This window comes from Dermochelys coriacea, chromosome 20, assembly GCF_009764565.3.
Source record: "Dermochelys coriacea isolate rDerCor1 chromosome 20, rDerCor1.pri.v4, whole genome shotgun sequence".
NCBI classification, from domain to species: domain Eukaryota; kingdom Metazoa; phylum Chordata; order Testudines; family Dermochelyidae; genus Dermochelys; species Dermochelys coriacea.
In genome coordinates, this window is record NC_050087.2 from 16,338,414 (window position 1) to 16,364,729 (window position 26,316).

At 53.0% G+C, this 26,316-nt stretch overlaps 2 protein-coding genes and 1 non-coding gene across 5 annotated transcripts in view; 2 read left to right on the forward strand and 1 right to left on the reverse strand.

Moving 5' to 3' along the window:
- Positions 1 to 1,930: 1,930 nt before the first annotated feature.
- Positions 1,931 to 8,265, reverse strand: LOC119845707 (RING finger protein 11-like). Its single transcript, XM_038378322.1, has 3 exons — positions 8,072 to 8,265; positions 5,173 to 5,342; positions 1,931 to 3,797 (listed from the first exon to the last, which is right to left on the reverse strand). Exons 1-3 carry the CDS (start codon positions 8,189 to 8,191, stop codon positions 3,626 to 3,628), a joined length of 462 nt encoding a protein of 153 aa, XP_038234250.1. The 5' UTR covers positions 8,192 to 8,265; the 3' UTR covers positions 1,931 to 3,625.
- A 1,798-nt stretch (positions 8,266 to 10,063) lies between these two features.
- TNPO2 (transportin 2) overlaps positions 10,064 to 26,316 on the forward strand; it is a 30,087-nt gene continuing 13,834 nt past the window's right edge. Inside the window, exons 1-11 of one of the 3 annotated variants that reach the window (XM_038378437.2) lie at positions 10,064 to 10,344; positions 12,913 to 13,026; positions 13,374 to 13,449; positions 14,729 to 14,878; positions 15,905 to 16,011; positions 18,646 to 18,779; positions 20,119 to 20,200; positions 21,109 to 21,231; positions 22,096 to 22,214; positions 23,880 to 23,940; positions 26,092 to 26,260. In XM_038378437.2, coding sequence (XP_038234365.1) covers positions 12,928 to 13,026; positions 13,374 to 13,449; positions 14,729 to 14,878; positions 15,905 to 16,011; positions 18,646 to 18,779; positions 20,119 to 20,200; positions 21,109 to 21,231; positions 22,096 to 22,214; positions 23,880 to 23,940; positions 26,092 to 26,260 — 1,120 coding nt within the window. In that variant the 5' untranslated portion in view covers positions 10,064 to 10,344; positions 12,913 to 12,927. Of the gene's footprint in view, positions 10,345 to 11,764; positions 11,969 to 12,912; positions 13,027 to 13,373; positions 13,450 to 14,728; positions 14,879 to 15,904; positions 16,012 to 18,645; positions 18,780 to 20,118; positions 20,201 to 21,108; positions 21,232 to 22,095; positions 22,215 to 23,879; positions 23,941 to 26,091; positions 26,261 to 26,316 lie in introns of those variants that run through there. The other 2 variants (XM_043506919.1, XM_043506918.1) reach the window with 2 other exon arrangements.
- Positions 25,054 to 25,121, forward strand: LOC119846170. Its single transcript, XR_005289771.1, has one exon. It is a non-coding gene; the product is annotated as a small nucleolar RNA SNORD41 (small nucleolar RNA).

Genomic DNA, 26,316 nt, shown 5'->3' on the forward strand with positions numbered 1-26,316 from the left:
GTGGTGAAGGCTGCAAGTGTTGCTAGCATGATCTGCCAGGTGGAGGCAATCGCAAACTAAATATCCACCTGTAATTAAGTGATGGCTTAAAGGTGGGGCCTGAAGCTTGTAACCAGTTGCTTCAGTCTGAGGGTCTCTGCTCTGGGCCTTTATTTCCTCAAGTGTGGGATCCAGTTGGGTTTAAATATCAGGCCCATTGTGCCATTTTTAACCACTTGCCTTCAGCTGGCTCTTCTCACCTGTTCACGGTGAGCAGCTAGTGATGCTCCTACCTAGCAGCACCTTTGAGGAGAGAGAGGTGCAGTTACCAATTAATCCTGGAATATTTTGGAGTCAGATTTTCCCCATGAATGGCTCTTGCGAGGAGCTGGGGGAAGGGTGTAGTTTCCAGTCAGTGTATCTTCTCTACAAGTCAGGGGGAGGGGGAAGCTGGATCCCCTAATAGGTAGAATTGAGTGACATGAATCTTGGGACAGGTTCTATTTAGTGTGACCTGAGGCTTATAGTGGGTATCCTAGCTGACCCATCCTACCTAGGTAAGGCTTTAAGTGAACGGCTGGGCCTTGGAGCTGCTGTGCCATATCCCCTGTGGCTGTCCACCTGATTCATCCCTCTTTGTATCACTCTTATGGGCCAAGCTCAGAGCTGCTCACAATTTTTTCTTACCAGACTGGCTGTTTAAAATAAAGTCCTGTTGCACATACTACTGTGGCGGTAGGCCTGTTTCACAGGAAGTGTTGCTCTGTTTTCTGTCTATGCTTTCTGTTTTGCATGTGTAATTAATTAGCTGTCTGCTGCCAGTAAAGCCATTCACAGGTACAGCTGCTGTAAACAGAGCACAGTAAGCTGTTGACTACAGCATGGCTTCCCTAGCTGGAGAAAGAGGGTGGTACCTACCTCATGGGGCTGAGGTAAGTGCCTTGAGCTCATTGGGTAGAAGGAGCTATGGAAATACCCCCCCCTCCCCCAGGGTATTTATGTCTACACTGCACCATTAACCTAGAATCCTCCCAAACCCCATTTCTGTCCCGTAAATGTCTGAGGTGGGTCTGAAGGCGTTTTAAGGCCAGGCTAGCTAACTTGGCTGGGGAGGTGGATTAGAACCCAGGCAGGAACCCCCAGGCTTTGCAGTGAGGATGCAAGCTGAAGTACTTGGGTGTTGCTTGTCCTCCAATGCTCTTGCCCCAATTCCCTGTCCTGAAGGAAGGACGGTTTCTCCCATAATCGACTGGGAAGGAATCCCAGACCGTCTCACCCCAGAGAACCCAGACACACAGGCAAAAGCAGAAACAGAGGACATGGTTCAGTGCTGGGGGGACACACCCAGGCACTGCTCCCCCAGGTTAACTGCAGTGGACACATGTAGCCTTGAGACCTCAATTAAGACAAAGGGTATCTCTGACCATGTACAATTAGGTGGTGTACATGGTCAGACGCAGCAGGAGGTGGTAGCCACAGCTGATGCAAATGGCTGTGATGGTGGGTAGCAGTTTTGGACAAAGATCACAGGTCCAGGTTAAATCTCCCACAAGCACATCCTATTCCAGCAGCTAGCACTGCCATTCTCTGTAACGTGGCCTGGTCCATCAGAAGCACAGTTTAGGCCCATGCTCCTGACAGATTTCAAGCTGCATGAGATATACATTGCTGTCCCCCAGCAAACCATGACAGTAGTTGTATCAGTTCCTGTATGGGGCAGGTAGTGATGTAAGTAGTCATGACAGAGATGGCTACAGGAGTCTTAAATGTGGTCTAGTGCTGAGTCTTGGCAGGGCTGTGGGGTTCTACTCCCCACCTGGGCTTAGGGCTGACATGTCCATCCTTCAGAGGTGTGTGCTGTGTCTAGACCTTTGTAAGATGCTCTGCAGTCAAAGCTGTGAGGCTGAACAGTATGAGAGGCTCACCACCAGAAATCCATGCGGCCGAGCGCTCATGGGCAATCTATTTTATTGTTCACTTCCCAGGCAATGTACATCAGTCTTAACATTCAAGTGCTAAATCCTTGTTAAGGACAATACATAACTGGAAAAGCCCTTTCATGCCTCTGACCTGGGAACTGCTAACAGAGCACAGGCCAGCCTGTCCAACTGGCAGCTCACTAAAAAATTGTGCTAAGCTCAGTGGGCCGGGTCAATTCCTGCACGATGAGTGGCATCTGCTGGCCGAGTGCGTGGAAGGCAAACAAGCTGGCTTTGCTAGGATGGGTTTAAGTCTCAAGGCAACAAGGGAAGCTCCTGGTGCTCCCATCATGCGAAAGAAAACTTCCTATTTCATGGAGCAAACATGGCCTCTGTTTTCAATTTTCTACTCTTGTAGTTTTGATTAGTCTTTGTTACCTTGTGAGCCAGCTAAGGCAGCAGATCTGCATATTGTAGAGTTTAATGACTGGTATTAAAGTTGCAATCTCAAAGGGAACAAATTAATTGCTGCCCTGCCTTCAAAAAAGGAGAAAGTTCATCAAAAGCAACTGCCCTTCACCTGACAAGCACTTAAAATAACATTAGGGAAGAAATCTGCATTTGGTTATTTAAAGCCATTCAGTTGTGACCCGATAAAAATCACATTGTGCCAAGCAGATTTGGCTTAATGGAAATAATTTATTTTGGGGACTATAAAACCTTTTGGGGGTGAGAGAGATTCCTCCAGGAAATAGCTTTGTTCAGGCAGATGTGCCAGGTGGAATATTAGAACATAATCTGATTGGTGAGAATAATCTCTAAAGCAGGAGAGAGAAAATGAGCAGGGTTTGGTTTCCCTTCCTCAAACCCAAGATTTACACTAAGGAGGTCAGCGCCTTCACAGGTGCCCTTCGGCATGCTAGAATCACAGAGTCCTGCTGTCATGTTGCTACTTAAAGTCACCCACTAAAGGGAGAAGGTTGCTTCTCTGGCACTCCTGTTTGAGTAATGGGGGGTGGGGAGCCACTCCGGGGCTTATTTTCATCATTCCAGCCCATTGGGGGGTGGGCAGTTTGGTTTCAGGCAGTCAAGGGGTTAAGCACAGCTGCCCCCACCCAGGGGAAGGGAAAGACAGGTGCTAAAGGAGCTGAGTTGTGACTATTTAAAGCAGAGAGGAACAGAAAAAAATCCCTAACCAAGCTCAATCTTGAGCAGCCAGCACCTCTACCCTCTTGCACATTCTATTTGTTACCGAGGGGATCAGCACTTGTTTTTATTTAACCTCATCCATTTCTCTCTTGCTCTTTCACTTCTGCGTTATGCTAATATCGTCACACTCACACAGGGGCTGCAGCTGAACAGCACCTCTCCCCATCCCCATCCGAGCCGGGCCATGCTCGCTAAGGAGCTACTTGGAAAGGCTGCATGGCATGAGCAGGTGCTGCTTTCTGGGAGGGCCCAGGAAGGGAACTTTCAATACCTCAGCCTGACACACTAATACAGAGCTTGTAAGAGGGAGCTTTTAACTGACATTCAGTCAGAGCCATGTTCTAACGGCTCTGGATGATCTGCAAGGCAGCAGGGTTGGAGTTCCTTGCCGTTGGAGTCTTTGGTGCATGCCGTGAGTGTGCAAAACAAGAAGCCCCCAGCCCTCCACACTTGTCCGACCTCCCCAGGCACCACCAGCCTTGAAGCATTAGCGTGGGCCACGATGACAACACTTGGCCTCAATTAGTCTCATAGGAGGCCAGCAGAGCAGCGTCGACCGGTTCCATGCAGGAGGGACAGGTGAAGGAGCGCATCAGCCAGTCGTCGATGCAATCCATGTGGTAGATATGCAGACAGGGCAGGAACCGGATGGGGTCTCCGTACACAAAATCCAGCATGCAGATCACACACCTGTGGCCAGAGAGAGGGGAAGTACTGTTAGCTCACCAGCTGCAGGGGAGATACCTGACCCCACTGTCTCCATCCATACCCTGGGGGCTTTACCCCTCCTATGTTCAGGGACCTGTCAAGCTAGAGTAGCCTTGAGGCTGCTCTACTTCATGCTCTGCTTCCCATGAGCCCTGGGAAGAGAGAAAAGCCACTTTCTTCTGGCAGAGCAGCATCTAGAGACTCCCAGCCTGGGCATGCTCAGAGGGAGGAGTCTTGACCCAATAAGCTGATGCACAGAGTTGAGTACAATCAAATGCCTCTTGACTTGATGCCAGGCACTGCAAGGCTTCATCAGACTAGTATTCTACCTCCCACAGCGCCCCGGACTAGCTGCTTCCAAGGAAGGTGAATGCAATCCTCTCCTCTCCCCGCCCCATCTACGCAGTAGGGGCTGCTACATCTATCTGAGCAGGGTGAATCCAGCTGAACACAGCATTCAAGGTGTTGGCAAACATAGAGGCTAGCAAAGTGATTTCCATTCTCATTTTCACATGCCTTTAAGTTTAACACACTGGCTTTTGGACTGGACAGTTTTCCGGTTTGATTTCCTGACCCCTACAGGAAAACTCAAGCATTTGAAGTGTAGGCATCTGTCATCAATTCCCTGCCATCGCAGGAGCCTTGGGCACGATGGCAGCTTGATCTCTCGCCTGTTCTCTACTTGGAGCAGAGTTTAGTCTCCTGACGACTGAAATGCTTTAATGGCCTGTAATATACAGGAGGTGAGACTAGACTATCTAATGGTCTCTTCTGACCTTAAGCTCTATGAGAGTCAATAGAGAGAGTACAACCAGCACCCTATTCTAAACAGAAAAAACGGGCTACTTCCCACCTCAACCCTCCAATGGGAGACTCCCTTAAATACCAGCTGAACTCTGAAACGCAAAACTTAACAAGCAGTAGCTTTCATGGAGGCTTGGTTATGTTTGAGAAAGGGTTTGAAGATAAAGTGGAGCTGTCTGGAAGAAGTGGGATCAGCCCACTAGATAGAAAAATATTTGCAGAGGGCAAATTGCGTGCTGGCTGCTCTAGCAAAGAGGTATGAAGACAAGGACTCGGTCCTCAAAGACTTTCCATTCTAGGCAGACGTCATCCAGCCTTGTGTAATACCACAGGCTTGGAGCTAGTCAGTTGTTTTCCCTAGAGGGGTGAGTGGATTTTCTGCCAAGCCTGGGAAGTTTCCATGACAATTTTGGAGTTACTGCAAACTTAGGCAGTAAATTCTAAGGACTGTTTAGACATGCATTAGGGGCGGATTTTTCAGCTTATGGCAATTGCCGTCAGCTCAGCCTGGGCTAAAAGAAGAAATGAAGGGTGTCCAACGCAAAGGACTTACTCTTTCACTTTTTTTTCCGATGGTTCCGTGCCTGGATCGAAGATCCCTTTGGGCAGGTGCTGTATCAGTCCGATCCGCTGGGCGATTCGGATCTGTTCCTCTTCCGTTAGCTGCGTGGCAAGTCGGGTCTGGCTCGGCGTGGGGTGATAAACTGGGATTGGCTCATGTTCCTTCAAAAATCAAAAGACAAGAGTTCATTCCCCTGGTAACAGGCACCCAGGGCTGAATGTCCCCCCTTCTCCTGATTTTAACAGAAAACAAACCGGGCAGGGATGGGCTAGGTAGACTCAACCCTTCCTCAGCATGGGGGGGTTGGACTAGATGACCTCTTGAGGTTCCTTCCAGCCTGGCATTTCTATTATGCTATTTAAGGAGTTCATTTTGCAGTCTATCGAAGTAGGAGACTTGAAGTGCCCTTATTTGTACTGCAGTAGCACCCAGGAGCCTCAGTCCTGGATCAAGACCACAGTGTGCAAGGTGCTGTACATTATTTAGATGTATTACGGTAGCATTCAGTACCCCAATCACGGATCAGGACCCCAGCATGCTAGGTGCTGTACAAACAGACCAGAAAAGACAGTCCTTGCTCCAAAGAGCTTCCAATCCAAGTGTAAGACAAGGGATGACAGATGGATATAGACAGAAAGGGAAGCCCAAGGAAACCAGACTGTTCAGCATAATGAGCAATGCACTCAGCAAAGCAGCTGCCTAGCTGGTGTCAAGGTTTCTAGAGGCATCATGACAAAGGGGAGTTTTCAGAGCCCTGTTCTTTGCCTCCCACCGCTGGGCTGTGGACAGTTCTTCATGGTGTTACTGAACTCAAGCACCAATGGAGAACGCCAACGTTGCTTCTGAGAAAACGCCAGGCCGGAGACCCAGCCTGATGCCATGATCTGAGGGGCACAGGGTCAAGCCGTTCATCACACACATGCTAATCCCTCCCCCCACCCCCAGTGTGTAATACACATCCCTCCCCCTACAATGACAGAAGACACTGACTGGGCTGTCTATGCGGCTTCAGACCCATCTGGTGTACCTCTACCAAGGCAGCGGTGGTAGCTACATCAGTGGGAGACACCAACAGAGCGCTGTGCATCCAAGCCTTTGTGCAGGCAACACTGGGGGAGGGTTTCCACACCACTGAGCGATAAAAGTTTTGCCAACATAAGTGCAAGTGTGGACACGGCCTTAGAGTTTAAATGGCTCTGTGCATTGGGCAGATCTCTTCCAATCTAACTAGGCGTTTCTACAGCACCCCGGAGACAGCTGTGTCTTCAGGGTGGAGACACCAAGCTGGGAGAGGAATGTTTAGGGTGGAGCTAGACTGAAATTGAGCACAGTGTAGGCTGAGTATCAGGGTACAGTCTTCCCAAGGGAGACTGTCAGAAGCTCCATTGCTTGGGGCATTTCAGACTAGGACCAAAGGCCTGGAAATAGCCCATGGAGAAAATCCCAAGCTGGACAAGCCAGGATTCTCTGGCTCCCAGTTTGCAGGAGGTGCTGATGGGAGCTGGTCGGAAATACAGCCTGGCTTGTCTGGGAATGCCAGAGCCCCATATCCAAAGCCAGCGCCCGCCAAAGGCTGGCAAGGGGAAAAGAATAAGCCTGGAACCCAGGAGTTTCAGGGAGGATCCTGCTGGCCCCTGGTGCCCAGCCATGCACCCATACAGGACTGGGAGTGCTGCTGGCTAAATCAGGTAGGAGACATCACCCCACCCTCATCTAGTACCCTTCCCGAAGGAAGCCCACAGTGGGCCACCCCCAGCACATCACATGAGCTGCACCCCTACCCCCAGAATTACTCCACGGACCATATCCCTTGCTGTTCTCCTCTCCCAGCTGCAGAGCCAGCTACCCCAAGAGCCCTCCCCCCCACCCCCCATGGGGTTGCAAATCCCCCATACTCCCCAGGGGTCACACCACTAGCTGCACAGTGAGCTTCTCCCATATGCCATAGCGCAGCCTCCCTCCCCACCCAGAATCCCATCCCCATAAGCGGTAGCCCCCTCCTCCCAGTTCAGCCCCCCAACTTCTCACCTCTCCTGGCAACCCACCTGCCCCATGAGCCACACCTCTGAATACATCCCTCTCCTGGGAACACCCCCATAGGCCTCAGTCCTCCCCACCCCGAGCCAACCCCCAATTGCTCCCCACAGCTCCCCCCCAACCCATGAGCCCCTCCTTCCTCTACAGGCCACCCCAAGACTCCCCCCATACTTTCCCGGCGTGGCCTCTCCCTTGCCCCCCCATGGGCCACCCCTCTGTCTCCCCTGCCTCCAGACTCCCCATCAGGCTGCCCCCCCAACAGGCCCCATAGCTCCCCAAGCTCCTCCCCCCCACAGCCTCCTCAGCCCCCCCATGGCCCCCCAGGCTCCTCCACCTCCTCGGGCTGCTCCCCCTATGGCCCCCCAGTCCCCCCACGGGCCCCCTCGGGCCCCATAGCCCGCCAGGACCCCCCGCCCCCTCGGGCCCCATAGCCCGCCAGGACCCCCCGCCCCCTCGGGCTGCTCCCCCTATGGCCCCCCAGTCCCCCCACGGGCCCCATAGCCCGCCAGGCCCCCCAGTCCCCCCACGGGCCCCATAGCCCGCCAGGCCCCCCCCACCCGCTCCCCCTATGGCCCCCCAGTCCCCCCACGGGCCCCATAGCCCGCCAGGCCCCCCCGCCCGCTCCCCCTATGGCCCCCCAGTCCCCCCACGGGCCCCATAGCCCGCCAGGCCCCCCCGCCCGCTCCCCCTATGGCCCCCCAGTCCCCCCACGGGCCCCATAGCCCGCCAGGCCCCCCCGCCCGCTCCCCCTATGGCCCCCCAGTCCCCCCACGGGCCCCATAGCCCGCCAGGCCCCCCCGCCCGCTCCCCCTATGGCCCCACGGGCCCCATAGCCCGCCAGGCCGCCCCGTACCTGGTAGGGGGGCGGAGCCGGGGGGGGCGGCGGGTCCCCGGGGCCCAGGCTGGCCCCGTCCCCCGAGTCGTTGAGCAGCGAGAGGTCATCGGCCGCCTGCGAGGAGAGGCAGCTCCCCATCCCCGGCCGGACTCTGCCACCCCCGGCCCTCCGCTGGGGGGAGGGGGAGGGGCAGAGAGCGACGCCGCGCGCTCCCCCCGCCCCTCGCCTGGCAATGGTACAGCCCTCCGTCCCGGGGCATCACGGGAATTGGAGTCCTGGCGCCCTTGGCGGGGCTCCAGGCGTGCGTAGAGGGGAGAGCGTGTGGGTTTGGGAGGGGGAGCAATCAGCGAGGAAGGGGAGGGCAGGGGGGTAGGAAAGAGGAGGGGCAATGAGGAAGGGGGCAGAGCAGGGAGTGGCTGGGTCGGGGTAGGGGAAACAGGCTGTGAGGAAGGGGCTGGGGAAAGGGGAGAAGAGGGGAAGGGAAGTGTGTGGAAGGGACGAGAGGGGCTGTAAAGAAGGGACATCCCCCCAGTGACAAAAGGCTGACAGCATTTTGTTCCCCAGGTGGATGTACTGGTGAAAATCCATTTGGGAATTGATTTGATTCACCCCACATGACCTTCATAATTTGGGAATATACCTAACCTTGGACTAAATAAAAGGAGTACTTGTGGCACCTTAGAGACTAACAAATTTATTTGAGCATAAGCTTTCGTGAGCTACAGCTCACTTCATGGGATGCATTCGGTGGAAGCTCACGAAAGCTTATGCTCAAATAAATTTGTTAGTCTCTAAGGTGCCACAAGTCCTCCTTTTCTTTTTTGCGAATACAGACTAACACAGCTGCTACTCTGAAACTTGGACTAAATGTGCCACTTTCTCCTGCCTTGATCCTACCCACTTGCCCCTCATTTGCTTCTTCAGGGTCCATGAAGAAAGCCTGGAAGATTTTTTCTTTTCCTTGTCTTATACGATTGCAGATTCATCATCACATGCTGGCATCAAACAGAGGGCAGAGTTAAGGTTGTCTGGTCTGGGGGTGACTGAGCATGGCTGGTTTGCTAGGGGAGCAGGGTCCCGGGTAGGAGTGCTGGGCAAGCAGAGTGGGGCAAGCCCCTGTGCTCCAACCCCGCTCCCCAGCAGGAGCGCCAGGTGGGTGGGTGGAGATGGGCAAGTCCCTATGCCCTGACCCCATTTTCCCAGTAGGAGTGGTGGTGGGGGGGAGAGATTGGGACTGCAGGTGGAAGGGGTGGGGAGGGGTCCCTCTTGGGCTGGCCCAGGGCCCCAGAAAACCATAATCCGCCTCTGGACTCAGGACACCTGGGTTCTATTCTCGCTCTGCCACTGACCTGCAATGTGACCCTGGGCAAGTCACTTCCTTTCTCTGTTTCTCAATTTCTGCTCCCAGCCTGTGTGTCTTCCACGTTTCAACTGATTTAAAAGCATCCACTGTTGTAGCAATTTAACGAAAATTGGTTTAAAAATGACACCTATAGTTAAACCAGTATGACTGTGTGTAGACCAGACCTCAGGTATGTACAACACATCTAACAGGTTAGAAAAGAAGTTCTCGAACTGGGGGTAAGGACCCCACAGGGGTCACAAGCTTATTACATGGGGGGTTGCAAGTTGTCAGCCTCCACCCCAAACCCTGCTTTGCCTCCAGCATTTATAATGGTGTTAAATATGTAAAAAAGTGTTTTTAATTTGAAAGGGGGATCGCACACAGAGGTTTACTATCAGTAAAAAAGTTTGAGAACCACTGGGTTAGATGCTACTGTAATACAGATAACCCCTAAATCCCATTCCCCTTCCAAAGCTGATGCTAGAACCCAGGCGTCCTGGCTCCCAGCTCTAACCACGAGACCCCACCCAGGGATAGAACCCAGGCGTCCTGGCTCCTAGCCCAATGTTCTAACCACTAGCTCCCACTCTCCTTCCAGAGCTACAGACAGAGCCCAGGCGTCCGGGCTCCACCCTTCAATCAGATTGAGGGAAGGGGGCGTGGCTATGGTCTCTTTTTGGGAGCCGAGCCCGCCCCTTCCTATTATCACGTGACCAGGGCCCGTTTCTTTCCCCCAACACGTGACCCTCCCTCAGTTTCCCTCCCTCACGTCACGTGGTGCGGCCGCCAGCGGGCGGGGAACGGCGGCCGGCCGGGGTCAGCGCCCGCGTGTCGCGTTCGCCTCGTTTTGCCGCCGCCGCCGCCGCCGCCACCCTCCTGCGCCGGGCAGCCGGAGCCGCCGCCAGAGCGAGAGAGGCCGCCGCGCCCGCCCCTGGCAGCCGGGCAGGTACCGCCGCGCCGGGCCGGCCAGGCCGCAGCGCCCGCCGGGGCCTGCGAGAGGCGGGCGGGGGCAGCGTGGCCGCCTGGGCGCGGGGAGCCGGGGTGGGGCGGGCGTTGGGGGAGCTGAGGAAACCCGGGGCGGGAGGAGCAGGCGGGGGGCGGGAGGAGAGGATGGGGGGCGGGAGGAGCAGGCGGGGGAGGAGAGGATGGGGGGCGGGAGGAGCAGGCGGGGGAGGAGAGGATGGGGGGCGGGAGGAGCAGGCGGGGGAGGAGAGGATGGGGGGCGGGAGGAGAGGATGGGGGGCGGGAGGAGCAGGCGGGGGAGGAGAGGATGGGGGGCGGGAGGAGAGGATGGGGGGCGGGAGGAGCAGGCGCGAGAGGAGAGGATGGGGGGCGGGAGGAGCAGGCGGGGGAGGAGAGGATGGGGGGCGGGAGGAGCAGGCGGGGGAGGAGAGGATGGGGGGCGGGAGGAGCAGGCGGGGGAGGAGAGGATGGGGGGCGGGAGGAGCAGGCGGGGGAGGAGAGGATGGGGGGCGGGAGGAGCAGGCGCGAGAGGAGAGGATGGGGGGCGGGAGGAGCAGGCGCGAGAGGAGAGGATGGGGGGCGGGAGGAGCAGGCGGGGGAGGAGAGGATGGGGGGCGGGAGGAGAGGATGGGGGGCGGGAGGAGAGGATGGGGGGCGGGAGGAGCAGGCGGGGGAGGGGAGGATGGGGGGCGGGAGGAGCAGGCGCGAGAGGAGAGGATGGGGGGCGGGAGGAGCAGGCGGGGGAGGAGAGGATGGGGGGCGGGAGGAGAGGATGGGGGGCGGGAGGAGCAGGCGGGAGAGGAGAGGATGGGGGGCGGGAGGAGCAGGCGGGGGAGGAGAGGATGGGGGGCGGGAGGAGCAGGCGCGAGAGGAGAGGATGGGGGGCGGGAGGAGCAGGCGGGGGAGGAGAGGATGGGGGGCGGGAGGAGCAGGCGGGGGAGGAGAGGATGGGGGGTGGGAGGAGCAGGCGGGGGAGGAGAGGATGGGGGGTGGGAGGAGCAGGCGGGGGAGGAGAGGATGGGGGGCGGGAGGAGCAGGCGCGAGAGGAGAGGATGGGGGGCGGGAGGAGCAGGCGGGGGAGGAGAGGATGGGGGGCGGGAGGAGCAGGCGGGAGAGGAGAGGATGGGGGGCGGGAGGAGAGGATGGGGGGCGGGAGGAGCAGGCGGGGGAGGAGAGGATGGGGGGCGGGAGGGTTGGGTCACAGGGGTAGGAAACTGGGCAAGGCCAGGTGGAAGGGAGGTCGTTGGGAGATCAAATGCAGGGAGGCCAGGATGGAGCCCAGAGGTGTGTGGAAGGGGGGAGGGATGAGCTATTTGGGATTGGGAAGGCTCCAGGGCGAGATTGGGGTTGGGAGCAGTCACTGGAGGATGTAGGGTGCGGGAGAGGAAAGAAGCATCTGGGGCAGGGAATTGTGGATGGATCCCGGGCCTGTTCCTCTTTCTGGGCTGAGGGCCGGGGGTAGTTGGCCTCAGGGCTGTGGGAAGATGGGACCCTCTTCTTTCCCACCAGCCCAAATGGCACCATGCAAGATAACCCTGACAACTTGCCTCATCCTGAAGCTTGGTGAGGCTGGAGAGGGGGATTTGGGGCTGGATCAGCAGGGACTGGTAAGGGGGGCTGTTTAGAAAAGGCAGGCCCAGACTGGTGGTGGGTTAGGAGGAAGTGGGGCCTACTCTGAAAAGGGTGGGGCAGAGAGGAAATGATGAGGGTGGAGGCTCAGTCTCTCTCCACGTGTCTCTCTGGGTTGTGAGTACTGGGTTCCATGAAAACTCTCACTAACTTATTTTCAAGGGAGAGACGATGAGGGCATACCCCTCCAAAAAAATCTCTGCATCTCCAAATCCACTGAGTGCTCCTCTTCCGCTGACCTCCCCATTTGGCTTGGTCTCCTGGTGATAAGCATTTGAGGGACCATATAAGTTTGAGGGTTTCCCCGCCTATTCCCCCCCAGTAGTTTGTTCTCCAGTCCAATTCTAAATATCCCAAATGATGGTGCTTCCCTTGAGAAGTTGATTCCACAGTGCAATAGATCCCTTGCAATAAGGAAACCTTTCCCACTGTCAGCCTAAACTTTCTCCATCAGTTTCCCTGCCATTATTCCTAGATCTATACTCCCCTGGAGATGGATGTGATGCTGCTGGGGGGGCAGAGGGCCTGATCGAGCAGCCACTAAAGCTCCTGGGAAGACTTCCATTGATTTAAATGTGCTTTGGATGGCACTCTAGCTCTGTGATATGCCATGCTAATATTATCCCCACTAAACCCACCCTCCAAACCTTAAAACAAAAATAGCATTTTCAGTAAGTCTCTTCCCTGCAGAAACAGCAGAAACTTTTCTTGCCTCTGTATGAAGGCAGGAAGGACCTATATGCATTGAGAAGTCCTTTTCTTAGGCAGCCGTCGGCTCATGGATCAAAGCTGTGTCCAGTCATAGCTAGTGCAGGTCCATCCTGGCTGATAGCCAGAGTTCTGCAATGCCTTATGATCTTCGTTGCAGTTTAGTGAGATGCTCTGAATGGAGTGTCATTAACCTCTTTTCCTTCCTGTGTAGTTACAGCTCTGCACCATGGATTGGCAGCCAGATGAGCAGGGACTACAGCAAGTGCTGCAGTTACTCAAAGATTCCCAGTCTCCTAACACTGCCACGCAGCGGGTTGTCCAAGATGTATCCTTGGAATAAGCCAGGCTGTGCTCTAGAAAGTCTTTGCAGAACCAAGTTGTTTATGTTTGCTTCCCTAGCTCATTGCTGTGTAAATTGTGCTGAAAACTAATACCCTTTAAGTTGAGGTGCCTTGCATAGCCTTAAAATGGGGGGGAGGGGGGTATTTTAGTACTCCTGTCTGTGGATTTATTTTTTTATCTTGGAAGAATCTGTGTCGCTGACATGCAGCTTGGCAGGGTACCTGCCACCTGGTCCTTAATGTTGCAAAGTCCAAACAGATGCTGTGCATCAGCCTTCCTTTAAAATCCCTGTTTGGGCTGTGAGCCTTTTTCTTTAACCTAGCGCTGTAGAAACTGAAGCAATTGAACCAATTCCCCGACTTCAATAACTACCTGATATTTGTATTGACACGGCTGAAATCGGAAGGTACGTTATCTGCTGTGATGAAAGTGGATGCAAGATGCACGGGGACTTGTCCCTGTGCCGTTAAGTGTGTCTTGTATGCAAAATTCCTTAACTGGGGATTGTTGGGATAACTCATGTGAGTATGTGACTAGAAAATTAAGTGTTGGGAGGTGGGTTTCCTGGTGGGGGAGGTTCTCCACAGACACATCTGAGTTAGGCTCTCTTGCTTTTTAAATGAGCTTGTATCTGATCTAGGCCTGACACTTTAAGCCCCTCAAGATTCTTGCTGGAGTATTTGGTAAACTTGAAATGTCTGCTGATGTTTCTTTGTGAATAGCTGTATAATGATTTTTCCACAGGTGTTCTTGCAAAAAACAAAAAAAAAACAAAAAAAAACACCCTCTATTGCAAGTGACTGACTTTCCTAAGAACTTTGAGGTGGTGCTTAGAGTAGGGATCGGGGTGCCTAGGTTCTCTGCCTCACTGTGAGAGGGAGACTTGGTCAGTAGTTGAGCAGGAGATGGGAAGTCTGTGATTGGTAGGTACTGATATGCCCCCCATCACTATAGTATCTGGATGCCTCATAATCTTTCTCCCTCACACACCCCATGAGGCAGGGAGGCGCTGTTATGCCCATTGTACAAATGGGAAACTGAGGCATGATGAGGCTAGATGGCTTGCCCAAGATCGCTCAGGGGGAGTAGGAATTGAATCCATGGCCCAGGCTAGTGCTCTAACCACTTGGCCAGCCTTCCTCTCCAAGCTGAGAGTACAGTGTTTTGTTCCCAACTGTGGGAGAGATTGTGAGCTAGTGGTTACAATAGGGGCACTGGGAGCCAGTACTCCTGGCTTCTATTCCCAGCTGAACTTGCTGAGACCTCTTCAGTGACTGAGTTCACCTCCTGCTCATTTTGGGCATCTTCAAAATGGGGCTGGTGCTCTCTGTCTCGGCGTAATGCAAAGCCTTGGAGTGCATTGCGAAGCGGGGGTTGTGTTCAAAGAGGAATGACAAGTCATTGTGTTTGTAGATGAAGGTATAGTGTGAAAGCTGCATCCTAAACCTTTGCCTGCATTGAGATTATAGGCACCTGTACCTGGGCAGCAAACCCATGTACTGGACATCCTTTCACCCTACAGCCTGTCAGAGTGCTCAACAGACTAGATATGTATAGGAATCTCTTCTCACTCGTCACTCACAGACAAGCAGCCACCTGTGAGGTGAGCAGCAACAGCTGTTTATGGAATTTTTTAATTTTCTCTTCCCCTCCCTCCCACCCTTCCAAAAATTCTCTCAAACCAGATGAACCGACTCGCTCGCTCAGTGGGCTGATCCTGAAGAACAATGTGAAGGCACACTACCAGAGCTTCCCCCAGCCCGTGGCAGAGTTCATTAAACAGGAATGTCTGAACAACATTGGCGACGCTTCCTCTCTTATCCGAGCCACTATTGGTAAGAGCAGTGGGGAAGAGACAGGGTTGCACTGTAGGAAGTGAGTCCAGTTTCAAGTAGCGTTTACAGGCACTCACTTATGTCATGTAAGTTAATTTGCATGTAGGGGAGAGGTGTATATTGTAATTCCATTAAAGCAAGGCTGTGTTTGCTGCCATGGAAAATCATCAATGGCCCATGTTGTGTTGTCACCTTACCAGGAGAAAATTTTTCTAATTGCTGGTGCCGAGTTCTTCTTGCTTCACCAGCAATGAAGAATTTGTGATGGGAACTTAGCTGATGCAGGAGGTGGGATACAGCCCCGCTTGCTCTTCTGTATGCTTCCTGCAGGGCCAGTAGGAATAAAACACTCTAGCCTGGTCTACCCTCAAGTGTGGTGACGTAACTATGCTGGCAAAACTAAAGCAGCAAACCTGTCTCCTAATGTAGATGCAGTTACACTGATATAAAGCCCCTTATACAGTGTCTGTACTAGAGCTTCTACCAGCAGATCTGTTGCTAAAATAATCACGCCTTTCACTGACCTAGTTATGTGGGTAAAACTTTAATTGTAGGTCAGGTCGAAGTCAGTAAAATGAGTGTGCGTGGGTCAAAGGCGCACAGAACAGATGCGGAGCAAGAAAGTGTCTGATGAGACAGGTGTGCTTATGTGCTAATGCTCGGGAATCATCTTGTATAGAAGCCTGCGGTCCTGATCTTTGCCTAGCAGTTCTGGTAGCATCGCTGCTTCTGGAACGCGTGGTTCCTGGAGAGAACTGACCTGCCCTTCTTACTGCTAAAGGAGTAGCAGACAGATAGAAGGTCTGACTGTAGTCTGGTTCAATGGGATTGGAGGCCTGATTAAACCCACTGTGTTAGAGCAGGTGTTGGGGAGGGGTTCATGATAATGCCTATTTGGGGTGGGAAATGACACCTCCCCTGGGTGTGTGTGTAAATGACCTTGAGAGACTGAATGAGTGGAACACTTGATTTGACAAGCCAAAGCTTAGCATGAGGAGTGTAATGTTGTGTGTTTCCAACTGGCAGGGATTCTCATTACCACCATAGCTTCCAAGGGGGAGCTTCAGATGTGGCCAGAGCTCCTGCCGCAGCTATGCAACTTGCTGAACTCTGAAGACTACAACACGTGTGAGGTAAGACAGTGTCGGGGGAGAGGAGGCCGTGGGATTACATGAGGGTCTCTCTCAACTTGGGCATAGAGAAGGCGAACTCTGTCACCTGCTCAAATCCAGCCTGGCTGGGTGGCCCTGAAGTGAACTGAGTTGTCAAATCTCAGTCTGGTTCCCATAGGGATAAATGTCCATGTTTCTGTATTATGGTATTGTGCCTCGGTTTCCCCTCTGTAAAATGGGTCTGCTTTCCTAATGTAGCCCACACTTACGGAGTGTGGTTCTCTAGCTGTTGGATTGAACCAGAATACATAGTTCATGAGTCTGTATAACTTTTGAGCTGACAAACCTTGGTCTTCTAGCTCAGACAGTAGAAGTTCGTGCTGTTAGATCTAGAGGTCCCCAGTGTGATTTCCCCCCTGCAGACCGCACCCCCCAAAGCATCTCATTTTTCACCAACGTTACTGGTAGATGAGGTAAATACCTAGACAAGGGTTCTGTGAGGGGAGCGCACTTGGAATTCCTCAGATTGAAAACACTGGGGTAGGGTAAAGTACTGTCCTTCACAGGGCTGCATGGGCATTTTTCAGGGCCTGGGGCAAAATCTGAAAGTGGAGATCCCCACTCTTCCCCCTCCCTCCCCCCCCAAAAAAACACACCAAAAAACAAAAAAAAAAGCCACTTGGGATGGGGATACTGGAGAGCAAGGTCACCCCTTAGTGATGGCTCCTGCTCAGGGGGATGGACCCAGCTCCCCACTGCTGGTTTGGTCCAGCTGCCCCTCTGTCATAACAGAGGAGGGCTAGGTCAAGCTTGAGTGAGTGGCGTTGTGACCAGTCACAGAGGGTCTTAGCACCAGGTGGCAATGCCACTTAGTTTGGAGGCCCTCTCAAAGGGAGGCCCAGGGAAAATTGCACCCTCCCTTCCCCCCCCAATCCTGATCCTTCCATCTTGGAGTCAGGATGACCAGGGGGACATAAAGAGAACAGGAAATGGACAGAACTCCTCCCAGCACTCATGTTAGCTATTCTGCTAAGGCTATCCACTCAGTTTCCCTACATAGACAAGGGCTTAGACGGTCCTTGCTTAATAGCATTTACATTGCCTTGTCTGGCCTTTGAAATGAATGCCTTCCCAAAGCGATCAGGGGAGGGGTCGAGATGATTCCATCAATTCTGCTATTGTTTAGTTCGAGACTTAAAGTGTGGGGGACAGCAGTGCCTTGGTTTAGTTGTGAAACTCTTGGATTTTGTGCAAAGCAGAGATGCAGATAAGGCTAAATCTTGCAAGGAGCTGCCAAGTACTTTCCCACCACCTGCAGCGGCGCACTCTTGGGTCCAGTTACTGTCTAGTTACAGTGAAACCCCAATTTGTTTCCATCTCAAGTTGCCAGGGGGAGTGGTGATCCCTGTGCCAAAGAGTTTACAGTCTAAATAGACGAGAGAGGGTGAGTGGGGGAAACTGAGGCACAGAATGGGAAGCCCAAGGTCACAAAGCAGGTCGTCCAGTGACATACCCTCTAGACCACACTGCCTTCCTCAAGTTTGATGGTGATAGCATTGCCTTCTACATAGCTATGGTTATCACCGCAACTTTAATGGTAGCCATTGTGCTTGGTGCTTGTATAAGACATCGCTGGGTCTGGAAATGCTAACAGCAGTACACAAGCAGCCAGGCTACATTTTCCATCCCTTCTTTGTAAACGCTCATGGGTTGAGTTTAGATTTCACCTGCATGTGTCTGTACAAAGCTATTTTTGCATTGTTCTCCCAAGCACCATAAAAACATCAATCTTCCCTTTCGCTCTGCAGTCAGCTGCCAGCTTTGTGCCTTGGGGTGGGGCACTGGTCTGGGACTCTGAAAATCTGGGTGCTAATCTCAGCTCCTCCACAGACTCCCTGTGGGACTTTAGCCAAATCTCTCTGTCCATCCGTTTCCCCAGCTGTGGTGGGATAGTACTTCACAGCCTTAAGGAACACCTCCCAGTTTGAGGTGTGCAGGTGAAACTGGGATGGAGGCTAGATAAATACCTAGATTACAGGTGGGTAAACTGAGGTACTGTGCCTTGCCTGATTCCACAGAGTTAACCCTAAAACTGGGGGTGGGGCTCCGGAACTCCTGGCTTCCAGTGGGATGCTTGGACTGCTAGCCTGTGTCACTTTCAGGAGTATCCCCACTGAAGGACAGAACCTGCTGTGCGATAGCACAAGATCTGAAGATCTAGGTTCTTGCAAGAACCCTCAGTTTAATTGGGCCCTTCACTGGCTGCTTTCTGGGGTAGTTGGCTGAGGTTCTGAGGGAAGGCTAAAAAGGAATCTTGAATTAGAGCAGTGGTTCTCAAACTCTTGTACTGGTGACTTCTTTCACATAGCCAGCCTCTGTGTGCGACCCCCCGCCCCCTTTAAATTAAAAACACTTCTTTACATATTTAACACCATTATAATACTGGAGGCAAAGCGGGGTTTGGGATGGAGGCTGACAGTTTGCAAACCCCCACGTAATAACCTCGTGATGCCCGAGGGGTCCTGACCCACAGTTTGAGAACCTCTGGATTAGAGGAATTCTCAGTAACCTGGGGTTCTTATTTACAAGGCTGTAACATATCCTCTTCCCTTGTGGACCCTTCTGCGAGTGAGCTGACGAGTCTGTTATGTTTAGGGGGCCTTTGGTGCCTTGCAGAAGATCTGTGAGGATTCTTCCGAACTCCTGGACAGCGATGCTCTGAATCGACCCCTGAACATCATGATTCCAAAATTCCTTCAGTTCTTCAAGCACTGCAGCCCCAAGATCAGGTGCGTATTAGTTTGCCTGGCAGTGTGGAGAGCGCTGCGCTTTTTGCCGTAGTGCTGGGGTACAGGTTGGGAATGTGTGAATGAAACCTCAACGGAGCCCACCCCTTTGTAACATCCCACTTCCCTTTCCTGAGTGCATTCGCTTTCTGCTTCGGGGGATGTCTCTGGGCTGGTCCCAGAGCCAAACCACGATTGCTGGCGAGATGCCAATGAGCTTCCCAGTGTCTGGAGGATCTCTCCCCCCACACCCTGGCTATTTCTTGATGAGCAGAATGCATGGCCTCATGCTTAGCTGTAAGCTGAACAGTGTTCAGCAGCTGACTCAGAAGGAGCAGTGAGAATTCTGCTCAAGTTGCCAGTTAGAACAGCAATCCTGCTACACAATGTTATGCTGCGTTTTGCTCAGGATGAGATTTAAGTAGCATCTCTCCTGTAAGATTTATCTTACTTGTCTGGCCCCCATCACTACAATATCTGAGATTCACCATCTTTTATGTATTAATCGTCCTCACTCCCCTGTGAGGCAGGGCAGGGCTATTATCCCCATTGTACAGATGGGAACTGAGGCACGAAGAGGCTAAGTGACTTGCCCAAGGTCACGCAGGGAGTAGGTAGCAGAGCAGGGAATTGAAACTGCATCTTTGAATTCTAGTTAGTGCCCTAACCAGTATACATCCTTCCTCTCAATCTCCATGCTGCCCCTCCTGGGGTGAAATGCCCAACTAACTTACTCTCTGCACCACAGTGGAGGAGGAGAACTCGGTCCAGGAACCCCAGGGCAGCGCCCCCCCCCCCCAATGTCTAGACAGGACGCCCTGGTTTCTACAGGCTCTCCCAAGAGAACCCCCTCCTGGTGAGCTACATGCAACTGGGTTCCATCATCTGCAGAGGCTAAAGGGCTGAGCTGGACCTGCATGCTGTGTGTGCAGCCTACAGAACAGTTGAGAGCCCTTGAGATCAAAGCTGTGTACTGGTCCCACTAATGTCCCCACCCATGGGAAGATTGGAGGTCAAGCCCTGAAATGACTAGACGGGCTGCTGTTTGAGCAGTGACATATACCTCCTTTGTGCATGGAAACTGGGCTCACAATCCCTAGCTCTTCATCTGTAGATCTCAAAATGCTTTTCAAAGGAGGTCAGTCCCATTTTACAGGTGAAGAAACTGAGGCACCAAGAAAAGTGACCTGCCCAATGTCTCCAAGCCACCAGAGACAGGAATATCCACGGGAGCCACACTGCCTACTAATGTCTATTTCACTAAAAACCCTTTTGGGAGGGTGGCAGGGGTCACCACCTGGAATACCTCAGTGACCCACTATCTTTTTCCTCCCCCCATCAGGTCCCATGCCATCGCCTGTGTGAATCAGTTCATCATGGACCGAGCTCAGGCACTGATGGATAACATTGACACCTTCATCGAGGTGAGGAGACCTTTAAATGCACTCTTGCTGGCAGGCCAGACCCAGGTGTCTGGATGGTTTCAGACAGATGTGCCCAGCTTAATGCTGCTCGTCTGCTCAGCTCTCCCGTAAGGCACCTGTATGCAAACCTCCCTGAGTGCACCACAGCCTGCAGTCACAGAGAACGCCAGCTGCTCTGAAGTGTGGTGATAACACCCAGCTCATATTGTGCTCTTCTTCTGTAGAGCTCAAAATGCTTTATGAAGGAGGTTTTACATTTGGGGAAATTGAGTCATGGAGGTGAAGTGATTTGCATTAGTCACCCAGCGGAACTAGGAATAGAACCTGGGTCTTTTGCCTCCTCATCCAGAGTGCTATCCCTGAGCCACGCTGTCTGCCTTGTGCGGATAGGGACCATTATTATATCTGTGCTGAGCACCGTGGAGCCCTGCGTTTGCTCCCCTGCTGATGCTTAAGGGTCTCCATGACCAGGGCGACCACAAGACAAATATTCTCAAGCTTTGTCTGGCTCCTTTGTACAAACACCACCTCGTATCTCCCTCCTGTGTTAGCCTCTGACTCGTGCATCCATTTTAACCCTCCCGGATGTCTGGCCTATGCTGAGGAGTCCAGAATATACCTGCAGCTTCATGCACTACAGGTCTGCCTCTGCGTAGGGCCGCGCAAAACTGCCTGGTGCCCTGGAATTCTCTCCTGGCTTTTCCCAGGCTCTGTAGTGTGTAGAAATCCCTCCCCCACCCAGGTTAAACCAGAACCTCACTGTTTGAAAGCCAAGCCTGCTCCAGCCCTGTCAGGCAATAGTCTAGGGACTGGCTAGGCCTCTCTGTTCCATGTCATGGAAGTCAGCAAGGGAATTCCTGCTCTAAGGACCCTTGCTGTTGGAGTCTCAGCTCCCTCTTTCCCCATAGCACTTGTTCGCTCTGGCGGTGGACGAAGACCCCGAGGTTCGGAAGAACGTCTGCCGAGCGCTGGTGATGCTGCTAGAGGTCCGGATCGATCGTCTGATCCCTCATATGCACAGTATCATTCAGGTGAGTCCCAGAGCGGGATCCCGCAGGCTCTTCTGTGGTGGATTGGGCTTTCTGGGGACACTGTGGGCCAAATCAGCAATTAACTGTGTCCAGGCTTTGTGGGGAGGGGGTTAATGTAAACGCTGGCCCAAGCATGGGTGGGGAGAAGGAGCAACAGACCTGCTAGTAAACTGGCTTACACTGTAATCAGATTCTCAGGTTGGTGTGAGTGCCCCCCTTTGGCTGCTGCTTGCCCTCTCCACGCCCGGCCTGGGTTTGCTCTTGTGCTCAGACAAGTCCAGGAAGCTGGGCTTCTCTGGTATAACCTCTGAGGTAGGGATCACATCCTGATACATTAGGCTATTGGTTTGCTGAGCAACCAGTTTCACATCTGTGTTTTAAAGGCAATCCCCTCCCCACCCCCACCGCAGTTGGCATTCGGTCAGGACACAGGTGACTGCCCCTACCCGGAGATGTGATGCTGGCTTGATTACAGAGCTTTGAGATGGTGGTTAATTCCCCATACGCTGTGCCCCCTAGCATCAGGTTTCATGGAGACTCACGGTGAAACATGCTGAGCCCTGTGTAGGTTGAGATCAGCCAGGTTGGTCCGCCGCCTGGCATTTCAGCACGTAGGATTGTCGGGGACCTCCTGGGTCATTGACTATAGTTCCCTGCTACCACAGGCCACCCCAGGCGGTCATGTCAAATAACGTTCAGAAACGTATCAAGCTCCGTCTTCAGGCTGGCTGGGTTATTGGAGCCAAGTGCATGAGGTTCTCCTTGCACAGTGGGTGAAACAAAGCACGTGCAGGGGGAGCTGAGTAACTTTGCCACAGGCCTGCCCTGAAGCTGGCATTTGATCATCGCTGCTCTTCTCCCCAGTACATGCTGCAGAGGACCCAGGACAATGACGAGAACGTGGCCTTGGAAGCCTGCGAGTTCTGGCTGACGCTAGCTGAGCAGCCCATCTGCAAAGAGGTGCTGTCCTCGCATCTAGTGCAGTGAGTAGCTTTGCTTCTGTACGAGCCGGGGAAGAGTCGGTAAGCCTATTGGGGCTGCCACTGTGGCCAGTAAGGGGCGACTGGTTCAGAGAGCTGGGCTGGTAGCAACCCTGGAGGCCCGCTAGGAAAGGACAGGCAAATATTGTTGCTTTTGAGGGTGCGTTTGCTTCCCTGCTGATGCTTAAGTGTTTCTTGGTTGGGGCTGGAGGTTGGGCTAAGTACAAGGATAGCTGGCCGGTGATACAGGTGGTCAGATTAAGGCCAGGCACACATCCCTTCTTGCTGCCAGTTCAGCTTTGCTGCTGCTCTTACTGGTAAGTAGTGTGCATGTGAGCTCACCTAACCAGCTGTCTACAGTACAGTGAAACTGACTATGGCTCGTCTGTGTCTTAGCTGGGTTTGCATGTCTCTCATTGGTTTATTGACACACCCTAGGCAAAGATCAGGCACTGAGCTACCCCTGCTGAAGCAGCACCAGAGCACTCAGTCCTTGAGTGGGTTCATTACCTGCCTCCAAGAGCTCTCAAACCCCTCCCCTCCCCCCCCCACATCGTAAAGTAAAGGGACCATACTAACCTCCTAAGGGTGAAGCAATAAACCAATGAGACGCATGCAAATTGATCAGTATCCTTGATGAGGCTTCCCAGATAGGGGCGAAGGACTGAGCACAGGGCTGGGAGTCAGGACTCTTGGGTTCTATTTCCAGCTGTGGGGGGTGTGATCTAGAGTTTAGCGCAGGGGACTGGAAGTCAGGATGCCTAGGTTCCATGCAATGTGCAGACACCACCGTAAAATTTCCTTCCTTCTATTTAAAAAGAAGGAACGCTTAGTGCAAAGAGGGTTTGTTTTTGTAACTAAATAATTGAAGATGGTATTTATGGGCTAGTGCATTGGGAGCTTGGAGTCCAGACTCTTGGAGTCCATCTCTAGCTCTGGGAAGGGACTGCAGTTGAGTGGTTAGAGTGGTGGGGGCTGGGAGTCGGGACTCCTGGGTTCTTTCCTGCTCTGCCACTGATTTGCTGCAAGAGCTAGTCGCTTCTGTTTGCTGGTCTGTAAAATGGGCCATTGAGAGCTGACTGTATAGCTCCAAGTATTGGATACGCCTGAACAGGGTGGGTTGGACGTTGGTTATTGCTCAGGGCTGATCTATGCTGGAAACCTACGTTGGCATAGATGCGTCTCTCGGGTGTGAAAAATCCACACTCTTGAGAGAGACAGCTATGCAGTTGTAACCCCTGGAGTAAACACAGTGGTAGATTAATGGAAGAATTCTTACGTCCACCCAGCTACCACCCCTCATGGAGATGGATTAACAAGGGCGACAGGAGAACTGTTGCTGTAGCGAGTCTACGCTGAAGCACGACAGCAGTGCTGCTGTAGCATTTTAGGTGTAGTCTTGGTCTCCAGTGTCATGTGCCTGTCTAGCTGTTGGCTAGGAGGTCTCTGCACAAGCAGATTCAGCCTGAAGCTCTTGGCTCGTTGCAAGTGGTTTCAATAACCGAACATTTTAAGGCATTTAGAACACAAAACAACTTGCTTGGTTGTCCCCTTTGTTCTCTAGTACTGGCTGGTTATAGACACCTGCCCCACTCTGTGATTTCTACCTCCCTCTACTCCGACCTTGATTTTTTTTGAATCCACCCTTATTCCCCCTCCTTTTGACAGATTGATTCCGATCTTGGTGAATGGAATGAAATACTCTGAAATCGATATCATATTGCTAAAGGTACGTGTCTGTCGATGCAAAGAGAGAGGGGAGGGTGTGCTTGGGCCCGCCAGGATGCCTGTGTTCCTATCCCAGCTCTGACACTGACTCCTCCTGTGGCCTCAGCCATGTCCCTTCCTTTCTCTTTGCCTTAGTCCTTCCTGGTTGTAAAATGGGATTAATGCTTGCTAAATACAATCGCTGAAACATGCTGTGTGTGAAATTCTCTTCTCAAATCATCCCTTCAAAGGGCAGGGAGCTGTATCTGCCTCCAAGTTACCTAGATCATTGTTCGCAAATCAAGAGAATCCCTCTCTGTTTTAATGAGCTGCGTACCAGCCGTATTGATTTATTAGGGCAATTGTGTTTGCAGTGCAGCAAAGCATTCAGAGCTCTGTGGGGCAGGGACTGTCATCTTGGTCTGTTTGTACAGCACCCAGTGCAATAGGATCCTGGCCCATGACTGGGGCTCTTAGGTGATACCATAATATATAGAATATTAGCACCCAAGTCTTTGTTACTGGACGCCGTGGCCATAGGGTAGCCTGAGTGAAGCTAGTTGCCAGGTCTCAGTCCCGTCCTGGGACCCACACACCATTGGCACTAGTTAGCCCCCTCTTGTGGCATGGTCAGGAGGGGGCCAGGCTGAGATCCAACTACTGAGGCACAGTGAGGTGGGTGTTAGGAGTGAAGCATGGCTTGCTGTACCCTGGGCAGTGTGTCAGTCTCCAGGACCATTATGTCCAGGGCTGTGTTACATACGCTTATTGAAAGGGTAGCCTTGGAGCTGTCTGTGGATTGCTGGCAGTGAAGTTCCCTGTTCCATGGGATCCTTCCTAGAGGGAGGATGGGCTGGCAGGTAAGGTGTTGCACTGAGACGAGCTTCAATTTTTGGCTCTGCCACATACTCCCTGTTGTGACCTTGAGCATGTCACTTAATCGTTGTGCACCTCAGTTTCCCCATCTGTGCAGTGGGAATAATACTTTGTTGCATGTGAAAGCTATTTGGGGCAGGCACTGTCTTCAAAATGAGGCCTTGATCCTGGGGCGCTGCCGTAATGCACCTGATAAGGAAGAGGACTTTTAGCAATATTGTAGGTCATAGGTTAGTGAGAGGTACCAGTTCATGACCTCCTGGAAGTGATGTATAATTTCCAACCTGATGACAATGATGGTTGTTGTATTCATACTGTCTGATCCAAGGAGGCGTGACCGGCAGCTGCTGTGAAAGGGGATCTAAAACAGGAGCATGTTAGGTACAGGCGTGGCCTTAGCTGGGGCTGGGTGTCCTGTCCTGCTGTGAGATCTCGGCAAAACTGTGCCTGCAAGAGCCCAGAGACTTGATCCTTCAGCCCCTCATTTCTAGTGGAGGGTAGCACGGGAAACTGGGACTCGGGAGAGCTGGAATCAATTCTCATTTCCGCCACTGGTGACCTTGGGCAAGTCCCCCGCCCCCCGTTCTGTGCCTCAGTTTCCCCCGTGTAAAATGGGGATAATGATACTGTCCTCCCTTGTAAAATGCTTTCCTGGTTGGGTGCCATGCCTTCGCTGTGGAGAGAGGGGGTTTGACACACGCTCAGTGTGCAGAGCAGATGCATGAGGGCTTGAGCAGCGTGTTTCGAAGCCATGGCGGTGAATTTCAAAGGCACAGAGGGCAGGTGAGCACCCAGAATTTCCCCAAAGCACTTCAGGAATACTGCCGCGCAAGCAGTGCAGTGGGGGTATGTGAATTCCCAGGTGCTGAATCTTAGGGTGCAGCTATACTGCAGCAGGACATGGCATTTCCAGCTCTGGGAGATGCACCCACACTTGCTCCGATCAAACGAGCTTGCTAAAAACAGCCGTGTAGTCATGATGGGCTAGCTGGTTGAGTATGTACCCGGGGTCTCAGACAGAATCGTGCTCAGGATGCTTAACCTGAACCGCTGTGACTGTGCTGCTATTTTAAGTGCTTTAGCCCGATCAGAGCTAGCACAGGTACGTCTCTCCGGGCTGGAAATTATAGCTCCAGCTGAGGTGTAGCCAGACTCCCAGACGCCTGTTGGGGTCCGACTGTGGTTCCCCTTTAAAAGGAAGGGCAGAGGGTTGCTAGCAGCTGCTCTCCGGAGTGCCCCACACTGAGAACTGTCTTACGGCTGTCAGTCGTACCTGAACCACTTTCTGTCGCCCCAGGGTGATGTGGAAGAGGACGAGGCCATCCCAGACAGCGAGCAGGACATCAAGCCCCGCTTCCACAAGTCACGCACCGTCACCCTGCAGCACGAGGAGGACCGGACGCAGGATGATGAGGATGGGGAGGATGAGGACGATGACGATGACACGCTGTCGGACTGGAACCTGAGTATGTTGGGGAGGGGCTGGGCTTGCGCCCAGGTCCGGTTTGGGCAGAGCATTGTC

What these genes read in the sequence shown, in the direction of transcription:
- LOC119845707 (XM_038378322.1), bottom strand. Translation starts at nt 8,191, where the DNA reads ATGGGGAGCTGCCTCTCCTCGCAGGCGGCCGATGACCTCTCGCTGCTC. An exon ending in CGGCTCCGCCCCCCTACCAG is followed by an intron (nt 5,343 to 8,071) that starts GTACGGGGCGGC and finishes TGATTTTTGAAG; the next exon opens with GAACATGAGCCAATCCCAGT. An exon ending in TCGGAAAAAAAAGTGAAAGA is followed by an intron (nt 3,798 to 5,172) that starts GTAAGTCCTTTG and finishes CTCTGGCCACAG; the next exon opens with GTGTGTGATCTGCATGCTGG.